This window comes from Mustela putorius, unplaced genomic scaffold (genome assembly GCF_011764305.1).
Source record: "Mustela putorius furo isolate JIRA1106 unplaced genomic scaffold, ASM1176430v1.1 tig00003845_pilon_pilon_pilon, whole genome shotgun sequence".
NCBI lineage: Eukaryota > Metazoa > Chordata > Mammalia > Carnivora > Mustelidae > Mustela > Mustela putorius.
In genome coordinates, this window is record NW_025421998.1 from 22,569,148 (window position 1) to 22,588,975 (window position 19,828).

The 19,828-nt window shown below is 40.9% G+C and overlaps 1 protein-coding gene across 5 annotated transcripts in view; it reads right to left on the reverse strand.

Moving 5' to 3' along the window:
• MAGI2 (membrane associated guanylate kinase, WW and PDZ domain containing 2) overlaps positions 1-19,828 on the reverse strand; it is a 1,343,119-nt gene that overhangs the window by 303,377 nt on the left and 1,019,914 nt on the right. For all 5 annotated transcript variants that reach the window (XM_045089715.1, XM_045089714.1, XM_045089718.1 and 2 more), the window contains 2 exons: positions 7,399-7,520; positions 5,259-5,441 (listed from right to left, as the gene is read on the reverse strand). In XM_045089715.1, the coding sequence (XP_044945650.1) occupies positions 5,259-5,441; positions 7,399-7,520 (305 nt within the window). The remainder of the gene's footprint in view (positions 1-5,258; positions 5,442-7,398; positions 7,521-19,828) is intronic.

Genomic DNA, 19,828 nt, shown 5'->3' on the forward strand with positions numbered 1-19,828 from the left:
GATGACGAATTTATCATGGTTTTGGAAGGTCTAATCTAGGGCAGGGGATTGGCAAACTGGCCCATGGAGCAAAACCTGCTGCCCATATTGGTAAATACCATTTACTGGAATGCAGCCACACTGATTTATTTATGTGGTATCTAAGGCTGCTTTCATGACAACAGGGTTAAACAGTGTGACAGAGACCACCGGGCCCACGAAGACTCGAAATATTTACTATTTGCACATTTACAGAAAGCTCATTGCTGTTCTAGTGTGTTCTTGGTGGGGGTGGAGGGTGGGGAGAGTGACAAAGGCAAGAAGGGCTCTTAGTTGCTCTGCAGAATCCCAGGAATGTTTGATATAAGTATATAATCCTCCCGGAGGCACGGTTTGCAAAATTCCTACCACCTACCCCAAGTCAAAAACTGAGGGTGTCTCCAAAAAAAAAAAAAAAAAAAAAGGTCCCCATTTGACAGATGTTCATATTCTATCCCTGGCTAAGAACATTAGGGAAACTTTTCAGTTTCACTTTTAAATATGGACAGTTGAGGATCATAACACATGCAAGGACTGCACTTCAGTAAAATGAGCGTCTGCAAAAAAGAGGTGTGGAGGGGCGCCTGGGTGGCTCAGTTGGTTAAGTGCCTGCCTTCACCTCAGGTCATGATCTCATGGGGGATCGCGCCCCACATGGGGCTCCCTACTCAACAGGATGCCTGCCTCTCCCTCTTCTACTTCCTCTGCTTGTATTCCCTTTCTCGCTGTCTCTCTCTAACAAATAAGAAAATAAAAATCTTTAAAAAAAAAAGAGAGAGAGAGATGGATGTGGATATGGTGGACTCTGCTAGGGAGAGACATGATGAAATATCTCCAAGGGTCAGAGGAACACTTAGCCTCAGACAGAAACAGGAGGACGAAAGATGTTTAGAAAAAAGAAGACCCACTAGAGGACCTAATACGCTTTGGGAGGAAAAACAAATAATTATTTTAAGAAAGATACTGCAAGACTGAGAGAAAGACAAAGTGAAACCTCACAAAGCTACTTAAGGGGGAAAAAGGTATGAATTGTATATCACTGGGGTCAGTGAACAGATATATAAAGCCATGCTAATGCAAAAACTATACAAATATTACTGAAATTAGCTGTAAAAGTCTATTGGGAAAATGTGGGAAGGCAGATGGGAGACAAGAGAGCTAATTCTTCATTTCTTTCTAAGAGGAAGTAAATATAGGTCATGTCTAAATCTGTTAAATCAAGACAACAGTACAAACACATTAATTGGAGGTGTGAAGGTATTTCCCATCTCTAAGAATACAAACTGACTGAGTGCCTCTGGGACAGGGGCCTGGAGGCGGGGAGAGGAGCAGGCCAGAAGATATTTTATGCATTACAATTATTTTCATATGATTGTTTTTCACATGCATGTGTTGATTTAACAATTTTTAGAAGTGTATAAATGCACATGCCCAAAACCATTTCTAGAAATTGGATTTCAGTAGGTGCAGGGACACAGGAATCTGCATTTTTAAAAAGCTCCCCAGGTGATTCTGAGAAAATTAATCTTATCCCTCTACTTCCAGAAACACAAAGAACGAGTTACCAACCAGCAAAAGGGCAGTAACAGTGATCTGCTGAAATGGAGAAATGCTGGGAGCCAGAGAATGTCAGGATGCTATCTCCCAGTTTCTTGCCATTTGCTAATAACGTGGATACGTTTTAGAAGAGGGCAAATAAAATCTAATAGGGTGTGAGTGACCTCATAATTCAACCCCTATCTACAGAAGAACTTCACAGATAGGCCAGCTTTCCTCCCTCTTATATTTGTTGAAAACCTCAAGCCTCGATTAAAAAATTAGCCTGGGGAGAAACAGGAAAACATCATGTAACAAGAGAAGCTTTTTACCTGAAGGATGTTAGATAAATAACTCTCAGACTTTGTAGTTTCTATGTAAGCCTTAGTATATCAATCTTGATTTTAAAAAGAGTTTAAAGAATATGACCAGCATCTCTGGTGCCTCCAAAGGATTGCCAGGATGTGTGGAATATGTAACAATCAGAAGCCGGTTGGTTTCTGAGCACTATGGTAATTTCTTCTAAAAAAACTTCTTCTAGAACATTATAGGACCATTGGGGATTGGCTCAATTAGTTTCCAAAAAGCAGCTAGGGGCACAGTGTCTTCATTTTCCTCTGGTCTCTACTCTTTCCCATGAGTCAGTGCTGACCAAGAAAGAAAGAATTCCCATCCTACCCTTGTTTTTCTTGTGTAGGACCCTTGGTGAACTTTTCAGTAGAATGGATCTTTCTCTGTGTTTGTGTCGACACAAACTATTGACATTTCTTTGCTTACATTGGAGATAACCTAGAGCTAAAAAAAATTGATTCAAGTATTTTCATGCTTATTTCACTATCAAATGAGACCACTTATCATTTTTAAGATTTATTTATTTGAGAGAGAGAGAGAGACAGAGAGAACACGAGTGGTGGGAGGGGCTGAGGGAGAGAGAGAGAGAGAGAGAATCTCCAGCAGACTCCCTTCTCATCTTGGAGCCTGACTCTGGCTGATCCCACAACCCTGAGAGACCACACACGTCATAAATATTAATGACTTATCACTATATCTGTAGAGTCCATTTAAAGAAAAACAAACACCTGAGGTTCATTTATAGATGAAGTCGTTACAAAAAAGGAAATTAATTTTGTCCCTAACATGTTTTTGTCTTTTTAATTTCCTTCAGAAACTGCAATGCTGGTTTGTTTTTGCTTTGATGGTAAACTATTTGGACAATTAGCATTGGCCAGGCTATGCTGTAAAAGTGGAATTCAGCCTATTCAAATTTCACTTCTTAATTTCTAAGTGTATCCAACACTCCATGAATCCATCCATCCGTCCATCCGTCCATCCATCCATCCAACAAATACTTGCTCTTTGCCTTGCACTGTTTCAGGTTCTTGGCACAGACAAATCAAGAAAACATCAGCTATAGAGTAAAGCACTATGCCTAACTGGTTGAAAGTTTATATGAGAAATTTACATGAGAAAGATTTTATATGTAAGTATTCATGCATTTTTGAAATCTATGTTTTTTAGTTGAGGATATATGACTACAGACTATTCTTTGATGTTTCCTACGCGTCATAACAGTTCCTCTTTACCAGTTAGGATTATCACTTTATTCGGTAGTTCACATAAATACCTACTGAAGTTGGAATATTGTCATAGGTTGCGATGGCATATAAATCTTTACCTAGGTATTCCCCACCACTGTGCCTTTGCATATGTTGTTTCCTCTTCCTGTGGCTTCTCTTCTTTGTCCTCCTAGCTAACACCTATTCATCATTCAAAACTCTGTCGGGCATCATCTTCTGTACAAGGCTCTCCCTAAGCATCTCCTAATGGATTCAATCTCCCATTCCTCTGGCCTATTTCTGGACTTTGCACATATTTTTATGATTGCATTGATGTAAATCTTCATTAACATGCCACTCATTATTTCTACAGTATAGGCGTCTTAATGATAGAAACATTTTGCATCCCTAATAATTAGCAGAATGCCTGGGATGTATGGATATTCATGAAATATTAGCTCAATGAACTGAGCAGCCATTCCTATCGCTACTTGAGGAATATCACAGAAATGTGTTTATGTTTTATTTTAAATTACCTCACAATTAAAAATAAACATTTAAATTCCCTGAGTATTTTATAAGCAGATTTCAAAGTTTTATGGTATTCTTTTCCAATGAGAGAAACTATCACTTCTATAAAAGCCCAATAAGATTACATGGTTAGAAACACACTTTTCTTTTTAAACATTTCTGTTGCTTTCCCCTCCCACTGTCTTGATTTTGTGCCAACATCAGGGCTATTACAGATTCATCCTACTCATATTGTGTTACAACTACTTGTTTATCTATCGGAGGCCCTTCCTAGACATAAACTCCTCGAGAGCTGGGCCTTGTCCTATCCATCACTGTCGTTCTCGGGTCCGGCCACCCATGCGCCCCTAACTTAACTCTTACAGAAAATTACGTAAAGATGATTTTCTACAACAATAGTGTTTGAAAAATGTGGTGGGTTAGTTTTAAAACTTCACTCAACTTTAAGGAGATGTAACAGCTACTAGATGGATTATTACTCACCAGTGAGAGGGAGTTACAAATATATTCATAGGTGACCTTGGAAAGCAGTTATTTCTTGAGGAACCACTTACTAAATGGTAATATAACAATTCACAAATATACAGACCACATAGATGTGATAATGTTTCCTCAAAAGTAATTCTCTAATTTGTATATCTACTAAGACCCATTAATGTCGGCAAGTTGATATCACAAATTAAATCAACACTGTAAAAATGTGTAATGGTGATACAGTTCTTTGGAGATACAGTTACTATACTTTGTAATACTTTCTAATGTATTTCAAAAACAACACTACAAAATTCTTGAATCAGCATTTTAAAGACACAAGATCGAATTTCTTCTTCCCCCACACCTCAAGTAAGGAAACTAGCATTTGTAAGTTATGGGATTAATCCAAGGACATGGGCCAGGAAGGAGAATTTAAAATCAAACTGAAAAACCAGACTTAGTTCATCACTTTTTTCTCTACCCCTGTGGACCTTTCATATTTTATGCATTTGTGCCTTTAACAATTTGCCTCCACATCTCCATGTTAAATGACTTTTGATTATAATTTGATAGACATCCAAGTTAACTGCATGTGAAAATTGATTCGTAAGAACTGCAGAAAACAACCTTATATATTAAAACATTGATGCGGACATATGTAGATGAATACCATCCAAATTTTTTTTTCTTTGAGATGAGCATGCATATTTAAATATCTAACCTGGGCAATTCAGCATTGAGACTATCACAAGATTAATGCAGATTTTAAAATATCAATGGTGGAGGATCGGGTAGAATAGTATGAAATGTTAATCACATTTCTAAGACGGAACTCTAAAAATAAATTAGAAAAGTGTCAATCTCAAGAGCCCATTAAATCCAGCAAATAGAAGGGGCAGTCTGAAAAATGAGACAAGAATGATACTTAGATCTATTTCCAAAATACTTCAATTTGATACTCCTAAACTTAGGAGAAACATAATTTCTGGTTTCCCTAAAGTGAAGTGATCTTTGGCTTTCGAATTAAAATCATAGAAAGAAGCTCCTCCTATTTGCCTTGGTAGGGGGGTCGGGGGATGGGGGTGTGAGAAGAGGAAAGGAAAGCTGTTGGAAAGCAAATTTCTAAAGCAGTAAGGACCTTACCTGTTTCCATTTTCCCATCCTGCGCGGCAGGCCCATCCGGAATCACACTTTTCACCTGCAGAAACTCATCAGGCTCATCTCCACCAATGATGGTGAATCCAAAACCCATGTTGCTCTTTTTTAGGGTGGTGCTGAGGAATGTTCCCTTCAACTGGGATGCATCCCGGGTGAAGAGTGGTTTTTCTACATTGGCCAATATAAGTTAAAAAAGAAAAAGCATATTTAAGGCAAGTTCGTACACAGGGGAAAGCCAGCTTCTGAGTAGCCGTCCCGGGGGTAAGGGTGGGTGTCTCCTGTAGTAAAAGCAAGCAGGCAGTGAAGGCAGGAGCTGGATTTTTAGTACTTTCTGCAAACAGAGAGCAGTCCCAAGCATCCAGGAAAGGCAAAAAAGCTGTTTGGTTTGTAGCTTTTCGGTCAAGTCAGTGTTTTCATTCACCAAAGCAGCCCTCCTTGGGCTTTTTTTTTTTTTAAAAGGGCCGAATCAACAGGCCATCAAAGCCTATAGATAAAGAGGAGCCCGACTCATCCAGACACATCTGGATACATTCCTTTTTCTAAAGGAGTCCAAGCAGGAGGTACCTGTGAGTGGCGGGTCCTGCCTAACACTTTGAAGGGATTAAACTGGAAAACCGGAATGGACTGTTTTATTTTTAAAAGAATAAGACCCATGGAACGCTACTATCAAATCAAATGTCTAAACTATTTAGAAGGAGTACCTGGATGTGGGACCGAGTTAACTTTTGCTTATATTGTGAGATGCTATAAAGATGACTAGATAAAGCTCTACTGCCCTTATGGTGTTTAGTATACTCTAAAATGTGAGCAAAAGACAAGCCAATATTTCTATGTATCATTATGAATGTAAAGGTAACACATTTTGTAACAATATGTTGATGCACTCAAATCATATACCTAAACACTCTGACCATAACGAGAACCCACTCATTTGGGTTTGTGCACCAATTTGTTACATGATACGATTTTCCAGCTATGATCTGTAGTAAACATATTCCTAAGCATATTACATGCTTTAAAAATAAAGTCATGGTAGGAAATAGAATTAATATCTGCTTTAAACGTTATCTCAGTCAACTGTGTATACACACACACACACAAAGTATATACACGTGCCTACACGCATAGAGTTATTACATTTTCGGTGATATGATTTGATGTCTGTAATGCCAAACTGCAGATAGGTACTTAGCTAAGTATTTTAGTGCTTTGGCTGCTGTTATATTTTGGTTGATACGTAATAGATATAATGAATCATCATTCTGGAATTTTATTTCATGTATTCACATGTCCCATAGGTCTGCATTAAAATATGTATAATATATATATAAAACATATAATATATATAATAGGTCTACACGTATATATAATTATTCTCTATTTTATATTTAAGTTTATGTTCTTTCCATTAAAATGTAAAATGAAAAATGCATTTTGATCTTGCCATCTACGTTTCTTTGATGCACATCACATTTTAGGAGCAAAGTTACCGTGAGACCTTTACATTCATGGCATTTATGCTGTGGGGGTGCGGTATTCGTGCTCTCATTTATAAGACCCCACCAGACGTGAAAAGTTTGTGCAGCAACTCATCCCACTATGTGGCTCGAAGGTGTGGTCAAGGGCAGCAGGAAGCCCCTGACAGACGGATGGACATACCGAACGGCCAGGGCCTCCTGGCGCGGTCGCGCAGATAGTAAGACAAGTCATTCACGCTGCGCGACCTCTCGGGGACCGCGCGAGGGCGGGTGGATGTGGGCTTAGGTAATGTCCACCAGGAACCGTCTACTGTCACAAAGGAGAACAATCCTTATTCTTGTGCGTGGTCTTTTGAGGACAAGCCTAGGGGTCTCTATGAATCTGAACTTTACAGTGACTTTCCTGTCCCACTGTCAAAACCCAGGAGTCTCCTGCCGGCACCGGGCAGCACATTTCTCTAAGGTACGGCCGGGAGGCTGTAAGGAAGCCACGGAGCCCCGCAAACATCCAGCTAAAGCTAGGAGAGGGGTTTGGGGAAAGCAAATCATCTTCTGAAATGGTCCCAGCTAAAGGCAGATCTGGAAGAGCAGGCAGTTTGGTAGATCATTTTTCTCTTTGAAACATGGCGGGTGGACCTGGTACTCACCTCGGAAAGCCGGTGCCTGCAGGGGCTTTGTTCCAAGTTCCGTGTGGGGCATGTTATGCTGCTGTAGCTTCCTTTTTGCTTCCAGGACGGGGTTTTCAAACTGTGTTCTTCTATTTATGTGGCTGAGGAATAAAATTTCAAATTAGGCTAACAGTGGGGCAAAGTCATTTAAGAGAACATATGTAGAGCCCTACAGAGAGCAGGCGGTTAAGGGACACCTTGTGTGATCTGTCAAGTGCCCCACCGGGCATGAGGTCAGGCCTCTGCTGGCGCTGGCCTGCGTACAACGCACATTTCTGTGACAGGAGCAGAGTTCTCAATGCCTCCATCATATGTTATTGTATTTAAATTATGCATGACTCCGTCAAAAGAACTAGAATGTGCACTTGCTTTCTGGTCTCTTGTGTTAGTTTGAGGATGAGTTTGATGCATTAAAATAAATGGTCAGCAAATGAAATTTATACTGAATGGTGTCGCAAAGAGGATCTTCTAAGCTTTTCAAAGTCCCCATATCTAACAAGATAAGTTAAATCCACTGATGACTAGCAACCAGCATTCATACTTTTTAGAGTCAGACAGACCTGGATTGAAGGGCTGGGATAGAGAAGGACAGATTCCCAAGGATATCTGCACAAGTCAGAAGATACCTGTGGGGGGGGTGGTTGATGCTCGTGTCAGTCAAAAGGAAAGTATTCACAGTTGGCATAATGAGATGATAAACTCGTAGACAGCAGACTCCAAGTGTCTTGAAGCCGCTGCGGATCAGCTAACCCGAGGGCTGATCGTATAAGGATCCCTTATAGCCTCCTTTACAGCCTAATGAATTTTTGTATGAAATTTAGAGCTCCTTGTCCTTGGAGAGGGTAGGAACTAAAAAAAGACGCTGCCTAGAGGCAGTGACACATAGCTCTTTCTCTAGGATATAAATGCCCCCGTGGTAGGGCTGACATATACATTGGTTTTTGCTTTTTGTACAAACAGAAATAGAATTACGGTAGGAAAGCCTGACGACCAAAGAGGAGTTAGAAGACGAATGAACAATTCTGGGTACTTAACTCTGTGCTAAGTATTGCAGATACATTTTCTCAATGTAGTTAAACAACAGTCTTCAGCTGGAAACACTGCTATTTTAAAGGCAATGAGCCTGACACACAGGAGGTCTAAATCTCATGCCCAGTAAGTGGCAAGGCTGAGATCTGACCAAAGGCAATTCTTATCCACACACCTTCTCTTTTTGATGTACGAGTTCGCACTGGCAAGTGCACATTTTTTTTTTTTAAGATTTTATTTGAGAGAGAAAGGAAGAGTGTGAGAGAGAACCATCAGGAAGGGGAGGGGCAGAGGGAGAGGGCCGAGCAGACTCCCTGCTGAGTGGGGAGACTGACGCTGGGCTTGATTCCAGGTCCCTGAGATCATGACATGAGCTGATGGCAGATGCTTAACTAACTGAGGCACTCGAGCACCCCATTCGCACACATATTTAATGGGCATGCACACACCACACACACACACACACACACACACACACAGAATCTTCTCATTATGTTTTCTCAAAGTATATATCAGAAAGAATAGGAGACAAAAGAAGCAAAGCCTCAACAACCAATTTTCTATTATAATAAATCAGATAATTCCTAGCGAGACAGAAAAGCAGTCTTCAGAAACAGGATAAGATGACTGCTGTATTTATAATCTCTTCCTCGTGGGAGGCAGGGTAGGGTAAGCTGCCTGCCACGCAGGCTCCGGAGTCTACTGGCCCTGGATTCAAAATCTACCTCTACGACTTGCTTAGCTATGTGACTAAACCTTCATCTGTCATACGGACCTACGATCGCCTTCCTCCGGGGGAGGTCGTTAGGGTTCGAGGAAGCAGTGAATGCTGGCACAGGGGAGCAAACAGAGACAGTTTGGGAAATAGCAGCAGCCACCTGCCACCAGCATCACCATGTTCTCACCACCATCCCTGTGAGCATTTTGAGTCCACAGGAGAGGCTTTGGGCAGGGGTGGGGGATGTGGGGGATTAAGAGCACCAGGCCTGTTCTCTAACATTGCTTCTGGTGCCATGTAGGAAGAGGGTGCTTTACGAGAACCTCCTTTGGTAATGGCAGTCCCCAGGGTGGACTTCAAAGTAAATCTGTCTTATGTAAAATTATTTCCCATTGGAAGTAAATACTACTGTCACGCTCTTACGCACCAAGGAGTCCCTGTGATCTGTAGCATGTAGTGAACGACGGCCTGAGATCTTACAAAACTTCTTCACCCAGGAGACTCTGACAGCCCCACCGGATTTCAGAAGGATCAGAGTTTGAGGCCTCTCTTGCCTTTTCTCCGCTTTCGTGTAACCCTCTTATTAAAATCCTTTGAAATCTTCCTATTACCTAAAGAAACATTATTCCTGACTTTGCCTTCCTTATCTCTGTAGCTTCCCCTTCAGCAGGCGCAGCGTGTGCAGCACTACACCCCCCTCTTGGACACACTTGGAGTGACTCTCGCTGACAACACTGTGTCAATCCCCTATCCTTCCACGAGAATTTCAGCATGCAATAATGCAGCCCTTGAAGCAAGACTACCTGGGTAGGAGGTGGCATCCTGGATAAATTACTCATCTCCAGAAGCGTCGATATTCCCGTGCGGTACACGGGGATATTAGTATCTGCTTATTGGGATTGCTGTGAGGACCAGAGATAAAATGTCGGCAAAGCACAGATACACAGGGAAGACCCCGCAATTGTAAGGTCCAGTGATTGTTGATTCTTCAAGGTCTAGCTCTTCTTTTTTACTGTTATTAACGAGGGCTGCTGATGGGGTCATTATGATGATGCTTTTCCCATCTGTGCTAGAGCTCCTTCCCTAGCCTCCTCTAGCAACACGGCCAGCCTGTGTCACACTCTTTCCCTTGGCTCTCATAAGATCTTGAACAGACGTCTCTTGTCACAGTTTATTTATTTATTTATTTTCTTATGACCTGTCTCATCACTGGGAGGATTTGCAGTACTTTTAAGGAACAAAAACAACAGAAAGTAAGCAAAATCTGGGTGACAGGAGTTGAATCTGGGTGGATCAACAGATAGAACTGATCATATAGGACCCTATTTGGTCGCTAGCGTTATGTTACGAATTAGCTTTGAGCTTTCAAACCACTAATTCAATGGGACAGAGAAACTGGTTATTTTCTTCAGAGTATTTAAGTGAAACTCAAGACATTCAGAGGACATAGTATTCCTGTTACTGAGTCTTATAAGTATTTTTCCTCCAAGTCTGGCAGGGAGAGCTTTCCCTGATGTCATTAGTATACAGTATCCTAAATGATAATTTCACAATAATGAATTTCACAAGCTATCATAACCTTATCATACTGTATTTTAATAGCTGACTTTCATGTGTATTTCCTTCTATAGATTATGCACACCTGTATGCAGGTTCAATGTGCTCATCTTTGTATGCTAAGCTTTGGACACACTGAAAGATGATATTTTTGTTTGTTAAATAGTTAAATGATGAGTGTGTGTTTCAAGACTTGTTTGCTAATACACGTTAGTAATTTTGAGCAACCAAGAAACAGCTTTGAAGTATACCGAAAGATGTGCTCTCTTTATTTCCTGTCCCGTTTCCATTCTCCTAGGTCACCGTGTATCACATGCATAACTTTATCTTCAGAAAATATAAGAACATTCTGGAATACATTTCTATATACAGTTGGGTTCCTTCAACTGCCATCTGCATGTTAATTATTTCCTTAGGAAAGCCAAAGCATAGCCACCTGCTTTATGGACACTATTTTGAAAATACGCCATTCGTCACCAAAGTAAGTTTCTAGAGTTGACGGGGAATGAAAATACCAATGAACTAGTCTGGCATGCTTGGGTGTGGCTTTAGTATCCTAAACTAATTGCTACAGAACATGCACATCGTCAGAAATGAAGACATTCATTCAAAATGTAAAATGCTCCCAAGCTAAAAAGGCCTATCACAAAGAAATATGATTGTTGCTGAATAAGAAAGCCGTGTCTTCCTTGTGTTTCCAAAATGAATAGTTTCGAGTCCTTTTAGCAAGGATTTGGGGATCTTACAATGTGTACAAAGCATGGGAATGACAAATGCCTTCATCCTTCTCATCGTTTAGGCTCTGGGAGATCATTGCTAGCTAGTTCATCTAGCTTCCATATAAAACAGCACCTGGGGTGCCACCAAGAGTTCTTACCTTTTTTTTTTTTTAAAAAAGATTTTATTTATTTATTTGACAGGCAGAGATCACAAGTAGGGAGAGAGGCAGGCAGAGAGAGAAGAGGAAGCAGGCTCCCCACTGAGCAGACAGCCCAATGCGGGGCTCGATCCCAGGACCCTGAGCTCATGACCTGAGCCAAAGGCAGAGGCTTTAACCCACTGAGACACCCAGGTGCCCCTTTTAATCCTATCAGTCTACTGTCATATTTTACAGATCTTTAAGGTGGTATGAGCTAGGAGGATATAAGTCATATTCTGCAGTGGGTGTTTCATAACAACCCTGTTTTTCCTTCACAAAAAGGAAGGACTACCGACGCGAGATGCCTCCGTGTCGGAATGGCAAAGGGATGAGGATGTCAAAGACGGGATCCCACTGCCTTCTCTCTTTGCTCTTGTGTTCACTCGCTGGTAGCTTAACCTCCTCCTTTCACTATGGACTGGAAACTTAAAATAAGTTCATATGTGGCAGCGCGCTGTAGTTCTGATTCAACCCGAGGAGCTTCAACACAAGCAAAACAACAACAGCAAAACCAGAAAAGACTCAGGTCCACCCTAAATCAACAGAGACACAATCTCAGAATGACGTACAGGCATTGGCATTAAGAAAGCTTCGCAGGTAACACCAGTGTGCGATGAGGGTTGCACACTCCTGAGTTAGAAACTGAGAAGGCGCGAAGGAGTTTCTTCCTGCTAAGATTTATGTGGAAGACTCTTTTTCTGTATGTGGCTTTGGGGAGTGCTAGGAAATGCTATTCTGGCTCCAGAAGAGAAGACTTCTAGTATTAGAAGATTCATAACATGCACAGAGGAGCAAAAAATATTTGCCTCTGATTGAATGATATGCTGCCAAGAGGAGTCCCAGGTCAGGGTCCTGTTTGACTGCTGCCTTCTTCACTGAGGGAATGCAAGAATCAGGAGGAAAGCTGTACACCCTAAGCCCATTAGCATGCCCGGGCAGGTCTGCTGGTCATCAAGGCCACCATCTGACGCCCAATGCCAGCATTCCCTCCATATCATAGCCTCCGCCCACCCCACCTTGCTTCTCCTTGGTTTTTGGAGAGGGGAACTTTTAGTGTACAGTCACAAATGGGGTCTTTTATTCCCCTTGGCTACTATCCCACCATCTTGATTTCAGTGAACAGTTTAGAGACAGATCACTGGTTCAATGTGAGACAGAGAAGGGAGCAGCTTTCAAGTAGATGTTGTGCCACAAGTGAAATATTTTAAGGTTGTCAAGGTGGCTACAGTAATTACTCTACACACTAGGTGGCCAGTGCTCCAGAAATATTTACTGAGTAAGTAAATGGATGGGAGGCAGGCATCCAAGAGAGGGGACAGATCTCACTGGTTTCCAGTTTAACGCTCCCATAAAATATATCTGTGACAGGACTCTATGTGAAGCTTAGGGCCAGCTTATGTGATATTACCCGTTTGGGTGAAGACTCATGAAATCCTTCAAAACAGAGAATCTCCCAAGACATTCTTGTGAAAGGTGAAAATGTCAGCCTACTACGGTGATGGAAGATTTGAAACTGAGAAGCTGGTAAGTAGCAGCTGCTATTTTGTGTTACACTAGAAATGTGCTCACGTGGAAAAGCGCTATGTGAGGGACAAAGTGAGGGAGCCCAGGGAGGCAGCCAGTCACCACTGCGCATGGGAAAATTGGCTTGGGATTTGGGGTTGTGGCTCAGTATATTATTTCTTCTATGTTACGCTCCTTTGGAGGCTTCCCAAAATCTATTTTACCTGGAGCATTTTTGTTTGTTTGTTTTTAAAGATTTTATTTATTTATTTGACAGGCAGGCAGAGAGAGGGGCGGGGGAGAAGCAGGCTCCCTGCTGAGCAGAGAGCCCGATGCGGGACTCGATCCCAGGACCCTGAGATCATGACCTGAGCCGAAGGCAGCGGCTTAACCCACTGAGCCACCCAGGCGCCCCATGGAACATTTTTTTTTTTTTTTGAAACAGCAATTCCTGTATGGAATCAGAGTATGAATTTCCTGGTTGCTTGGAATTCCCTAGGTTTTCTGTGACCCCACTTCTGGGTGGTCAGGAAAGCCACATATCACTTCCTCACATCTGAACCCCTAGACCGCGGCTGCAGTGGCAAACACAAACACTACACCCACTACACGTATATTTGATTCATTGTAAAACAAGCCTCGAGAAGACGCCATAAAGCTTTCTCTACTATCAGGTTTTAAGTAGTAAAAACTACTTCATGCTTTGGAAACCAAGAGAGGATTATAACCCTATGGGGGATCTCCTGGGGCCAACCTTCTTCTCCAAAGGCGGGGCAGTGTATCAAGAGCTTGGACACAGTAGTCATGTCGCTGGGATTTGTCCAAGCCCCACTACATCTTAGGTATGTGACCTTGAGGACATCAATTACCCTTTTTGTGCTTCAGGATTTTTCTCTCTCAAGTTGGGATAAAAGTAATACCTGCCTCATAGAGTCGTGCATATTAAATGAATTTAAATGAAGAAATCACTTCAGATCAGTACCTGGATGTAAGTAGTCGATAAACGCTATCGTGATCCATCAAATATTTGTTTCTCAAATACCCTGCTCAGCACTATGAAAGAGGGTGTAGGGAGGGACAAAGGTCAATCAAACACAAGTCTAGCAGGGAAGATAAAACAGGAACAAAAAGAATTATAAAATAGGGCTTAGCTAATACAAAGTATGCCTTGAAAAGCTAAAGCTAAAATTTAAAAGTACTAAAGACAAATGTTTTAAATATACTTTATTTTAAAATATGGGCTTTGGATAAAGGGAAGAATTGAATCTATTTTACTTGAAGCATTCTTTTTTAACCGAATAATTGAATCTTACCTGTTGAAAGATTTCTTCCCAATTCTAACACTTCAGTGATAATTTTCTTTGTATTAATGTCCATCCATTATCCCCTCCTGTATTTGAGGGTAATGTGAGTTTGCTTTGTGAATGTGGGTAAGCCTGAGTCATTCACATATTACTTGCTCCTGCTTTTTGTGGACAAAAGGGTGTCTGACCTGGGGATATACTGTTGAGGTGGGAGGTAGAATCACAGCCAACTGAGGAGAGTAGCCATGTATTAGCACTGCGACTCTCACAGCTAAGGAGTCTGTCCTCATGAGACTGAACCTACATCTTCAGATAAGTGAACTCTCTCTCCCCTTCTCCCTTTAGTAGTTCTAAAGTTACATACTAAGACACTGGTCTGTAATACGTATTCTACATATAAGGGCTATTTATCACTTAGCCAGTACTATTTACAAATTACCCGGACAACTGGATATTTTACTCCTGGTGGAAATAAAATGTGCACTGCCAAGCATGTCATGAAGTTCCCGAGACCTACAAGACACATAGACTCATTTTCAAAAATTTCAGAGCCACTGGGCATGCATTTAAAAATGTTTTCTACTGATGAATCACTAAATTCTACCTCTGAAACTAATGGAAAAAATTTAAAAAATGTTTTCTATCCATCCCTTCTCATTCCCATAAAACGTCTTTCTTAAATGTTATTGCTGGGAGCATTATTATGATCATCAAAGGTATTTCTAAATTTTGGTTTCTCAATTGAGCCTAAGTACTAAGTAATAAACATAGAGGTAAGACAGAGCTTATCCAGAGGAAAACTAAAAGACTACACTATTGCAGGATCTTTTTGTATTAAGAGACAAGACTAATGCGTCCTCTTCCACTGGTATCTGCTAACACAGACTGAATGGCTTTGTTCTTCGGATCTCATATAGAAGGTCACTAATTTATCAGTGTGCTGTCAGTGGGGACACAAACGTGAACATGACACAACCCCCTCAGCGATGGGGTGTTTTACTCCACTGGGGAGACAAACAGGTCAGGGGACCAACCACCCCAGTTTTGTAGGACCAAGGGATTTCCTAGGGCATGAGACTTTCAGGGTTTTTTTAACTTTTTTTTTTTTTTTTAAACTTAAACTCAAGTAGCCAACATATAGTTCAGTTATTCATTAATTGTACCCAGTGCTCATCACGTGATGTGATGAGACTTTCAGTTTTAAAACTGCGACAGTATTGGGTAAATTGGGACAAGAAGAAAAGGCAGCTTTGTCTGATGGTTCGGGGACAGCCTCACCAAAAGAGCCACACTGAAGCAGACTCTAGGATACATTTTGCCAGATGGAGAGGGGCACTTCAGGAAGAGACCAGTGCATACAAAGATGTTCAGGAGTATTCAGTCCTGCTTAGCTAGAGTAGGAGACGAGTGACTGCCCACAGTTGGCATGGGAGCAGAAGTCAGGATGAGGGGATGAGAGCTATAAGCTTAGAAAACTAGCTGTAAGTCATGCTGCGGGGTGTGGTTTTGTCAGAAAGTCTCCCCACTTCCATTAGGACTCTTGTCTAGGGAACAGCTGTAGCTCTCAAAGTCTCTGTCATGGCAGAGGTGCCTTATTCCTGAACTTGGGGGGCCATAGTATGAGTGTTACCCTATCAACCAAATAGGAAAGTTGTGGTGCTCCCTGAAATCCTCAATCATTTTTGCATCACTTACTGGCCACTCCAGCGCACTATGTATTGTTCCTGCCTGGGGCTCTGAGGGTAAGTAAGAGGTGCTCCAGGACTGTGAAGAATCACATGATCCAAAAAATCAGACGTTACTGTGTGCTGGGAGGTGTGAGCATAATCTGACCTGTGATATGCTCTATGTTGAACTGGGTTCCTACTGATTAATGAATTTATTTATGAGATGTTAAAATGTGAATCACACTACAGGCTAAGCCTTCTGAACTCCATATGTCCCTCAGACAATGGTAGACACGTACAACCACAGATACAGGAGTACTTTGGGGCCTGACTCGAAGGAGTGTCAGAAAATCAACACAGACACTCAGAATAGTGAGCAATCACACAGGTAACATCATTGATGTCTGCAATTATCCAGGAAGCAGGAAGCCAGGGGAGTGCTAGTAAAGAGGGATGGATAAGACTGGGGCAGAACATTGGCCAATTCTCACAGTCAATAGGACATGAAGAAACTCCAATTCCATATAATATCAAAACTCCCAAAGTTTCTAGCTCCAATTACCATAGTAAGAAAAAATATAAGAAAGTATTATGCTCAACTATTGGTTCTTTATTAATTTCCAGACCAGGGAGAAATAAAATACACAGCAATTCCTTTTACATGCTAGAAAGTTATGCAGGAAGAATTAGAAAACCTGACAAAATTAAAAAAAAACTTATATTTTGATATTCAGAAAACACTTTTATTGTGATAAACCAACTGTATTGGTTTATTGCAGCAAATGGCCTGAGTGTGGGCAGGAGGCTTTCATTCTGAGAACTGAAGGAACCTGGGAAGAAAGGCATTGGGGAAGAATTGTAGTCGGAATAGAGGATAAAGGTTTAGCAGAACCAAGAGCAAAGAAAGGTGGAAATAAGTTTCTTTAATGTTTTTTTCTTTTAAGATTTTATTTATTTATTTGACACAGAGAGAGAGAGACAGTGAGAGAGGGAACACAAGCAGGGGGAGTGGGAAAGGGAGAAGCAGTCTTCCCACTGAGCAAGGAGCCCAATGTGTGGCTTGATCCCAGGGCCATGGGATCATGACCTATGCCAAAGGCAGATGCTTAACTGACTGAGCAACCCAGGTGCCTCTGCTTCACGGCTGTTTTCAATAGATTGCTTTTTAGGGAACAAGTATTGTTGCAGAGTTTTATGTCATTAGCACACGATCTCTAAAGTTATGCCATTATCAGAAGAGCAAAACTTCATAAAGATTAGGTGACAGTTTCATGTTGCCTTAAGGGGGTAGGTATTTTCACATAATGTGTGTGTTCCTTTTCATAATACACATGCAAGTTTGGGAAATTTAGGCCCCCCACATTGGGCCAAGTCTGTATTTTTCATTCTGAATCTCTAAATAAGGAAGATGAAAAGTGTGATGTTGAATATTTCAGAAGCACATTCCATTTTGCACACTTTTAAAGTTACTTTGTTCTTGCTCTGATTTAAATTATTTAATAGATGTCACAATTTGGTGGAAAAAAACAATCGTTTGGAGAATAAATGTCATCCTTGTAAAGAAAGGAGAAAATAAAAGAGTGGTAAATGGTGGGGGTGGGGGCGGGAACCAAATTTGTTGAGCAAATGCTATAAGCCAAACCCTCAGCTAAACAGGTTCCATACTTTTCACTCACCTGCTCCTCAAAAAGGGTCAGCAATTTTCTGCAGATCTCACAGTAAGGGGGAGATGCATGATTCACACCCCGCTCTGGGTAGCGCCAAATCTAACAATACTGATTTACGTGGCTCTGAAACAAATATACTCTTACTTTTCAAGTGACCTAACTTATGTATACACAGGCATGGGCTGTGTTTGGTAATCGTTAACATACTTTGCCCAGATGATTCTGAATTCCTCTTTCCCAGGATTCACTGTGAAACTGGTAACTTTCACAGGATTGTAAATTACCTGCTGATTTTCTGAAGGCAAACATTTTGACAATACAGCACATTATGTTGATTAGTACATATATATATTTTTAATAGAACTCAAAGACTATGTACCTAGAAATATGGGTTTCTATGTGTATGTATGTGTATGCATGTCTGTTTTGCTTACTGTGAAAATGAAATGGTAATGAGAACACGGGCAAGAAGCCAGGATCCCTGGCTTTGTATAATGTAGTTTCTAAGCCAGACGAGTCTCCTTCAAGGATTACCTTTTCGATTCATTTAGGGTCAATCCTAACTCAATTTTCTTGAATGGTGCCCTTAAAATTCTAGAAGTTGAACATGGGCCACGACTCTGGCAATTATGATGTTGATAATAAGATGATTCTGCACTAGTATTTATGAATAGGTTAAAGTTGTATGTGAGTAAGAAAGAGGTCGTCAATAACACAAATATGCATGTCTTGTCTCAGATTCTGGAAAGGGCATGTTAGGTCCTGCTGAGGTCCAGTGATACAATAGGAAATGAAAATGAGATACTTACTCAGCAGGAAATTCCTTATATGCTAACACAGTAGGCCGTGGAGCACTGGTGAACTCTCTCCCCCTGACCCGCTCATAATAGGCACCTGTAAGCTGTGGACTCGTGAGGGGAAAAGGGAGACACCTGCCCTCTCTGCCATCCTCAGTCTCATGTGGACCTCTCGGGTTTCACTAACATGAAAGCCACTGATGAGGTGTCTGAGTCGTCATTCTCTCCTATTTGGGGGACCAAATCACTCTCTGGGGTTTAAGCTACATTTGAAGATTAGATCTGCCACTCACTCACTACCTTTGTGAAATTCCCCTAATATGTCCAAACTACAACTGCCCATCTGGAAATATCCTATTCACCTCATAGGACTGTTTTGAAGAGCACACAGATAAAACATATGAAAATGTCTAAAGATGAAACATGATGTGAACTAAAGTTGATTTTAGTATCATTGTTATATTCAAAGTACAACAGTTAAGTATAGCCTAAATATGGGTAACATAAAGTCTCTAAATTCCTGTCCTGGGTTATAGCTCTATTCTGCCACCTACTAGCTTGACAGCTTGCCCACAAAACAGAAATAACAGCATTGAAAGTAAAATGTCATGGCGATGATGATGATTAAATGAGTTATATAATACAGCAACTACCTACCAAGTGCTTACGAGATGGTAGCTATTAATATCACTTTTCTGGGCTGACTAATAGTTACTAAGTATTTACACATTAAGTCGATGCCACAAACTTAATTACTAAGTAATATCAGAGGGAAAAGGACAATTATTCGTATCATTTTATCTATCTGAAACTACACTCATTTTTTTTTTTTTTTGGCACCCAATTAAAATGGAAGAAAGTGAAATAAGAACAGGATGAGGAGACTGTCAGCCTCCGTACAGGAGTGTTGTGCTTAATGGAAATTTGAACTAACGTTTTAACGTTATGGCAAACTTAACACATGGTACTTAATAAGCTGTCAGAAACTACACACCTAATGTGAGTTTCTTCTAGACTAATTTAGTGCGAAACCAACTGTAATGGTTTATCGCAGCAAATTGACTTTCTTTTGCCTCCAGTTAACCTTCTAAGCCACAGAATAATATTTTTCCTCGACAATTTTAAAGTTCATCTTACTTAGCCGGATTGAGTTTAAACGTGAAATTCGATAATAAAACTTTCTGTAATCCATCTGTTTTTATTATACAATTAGTTGAGTCTATTGTAATACAATTTCACCTAGTTAAA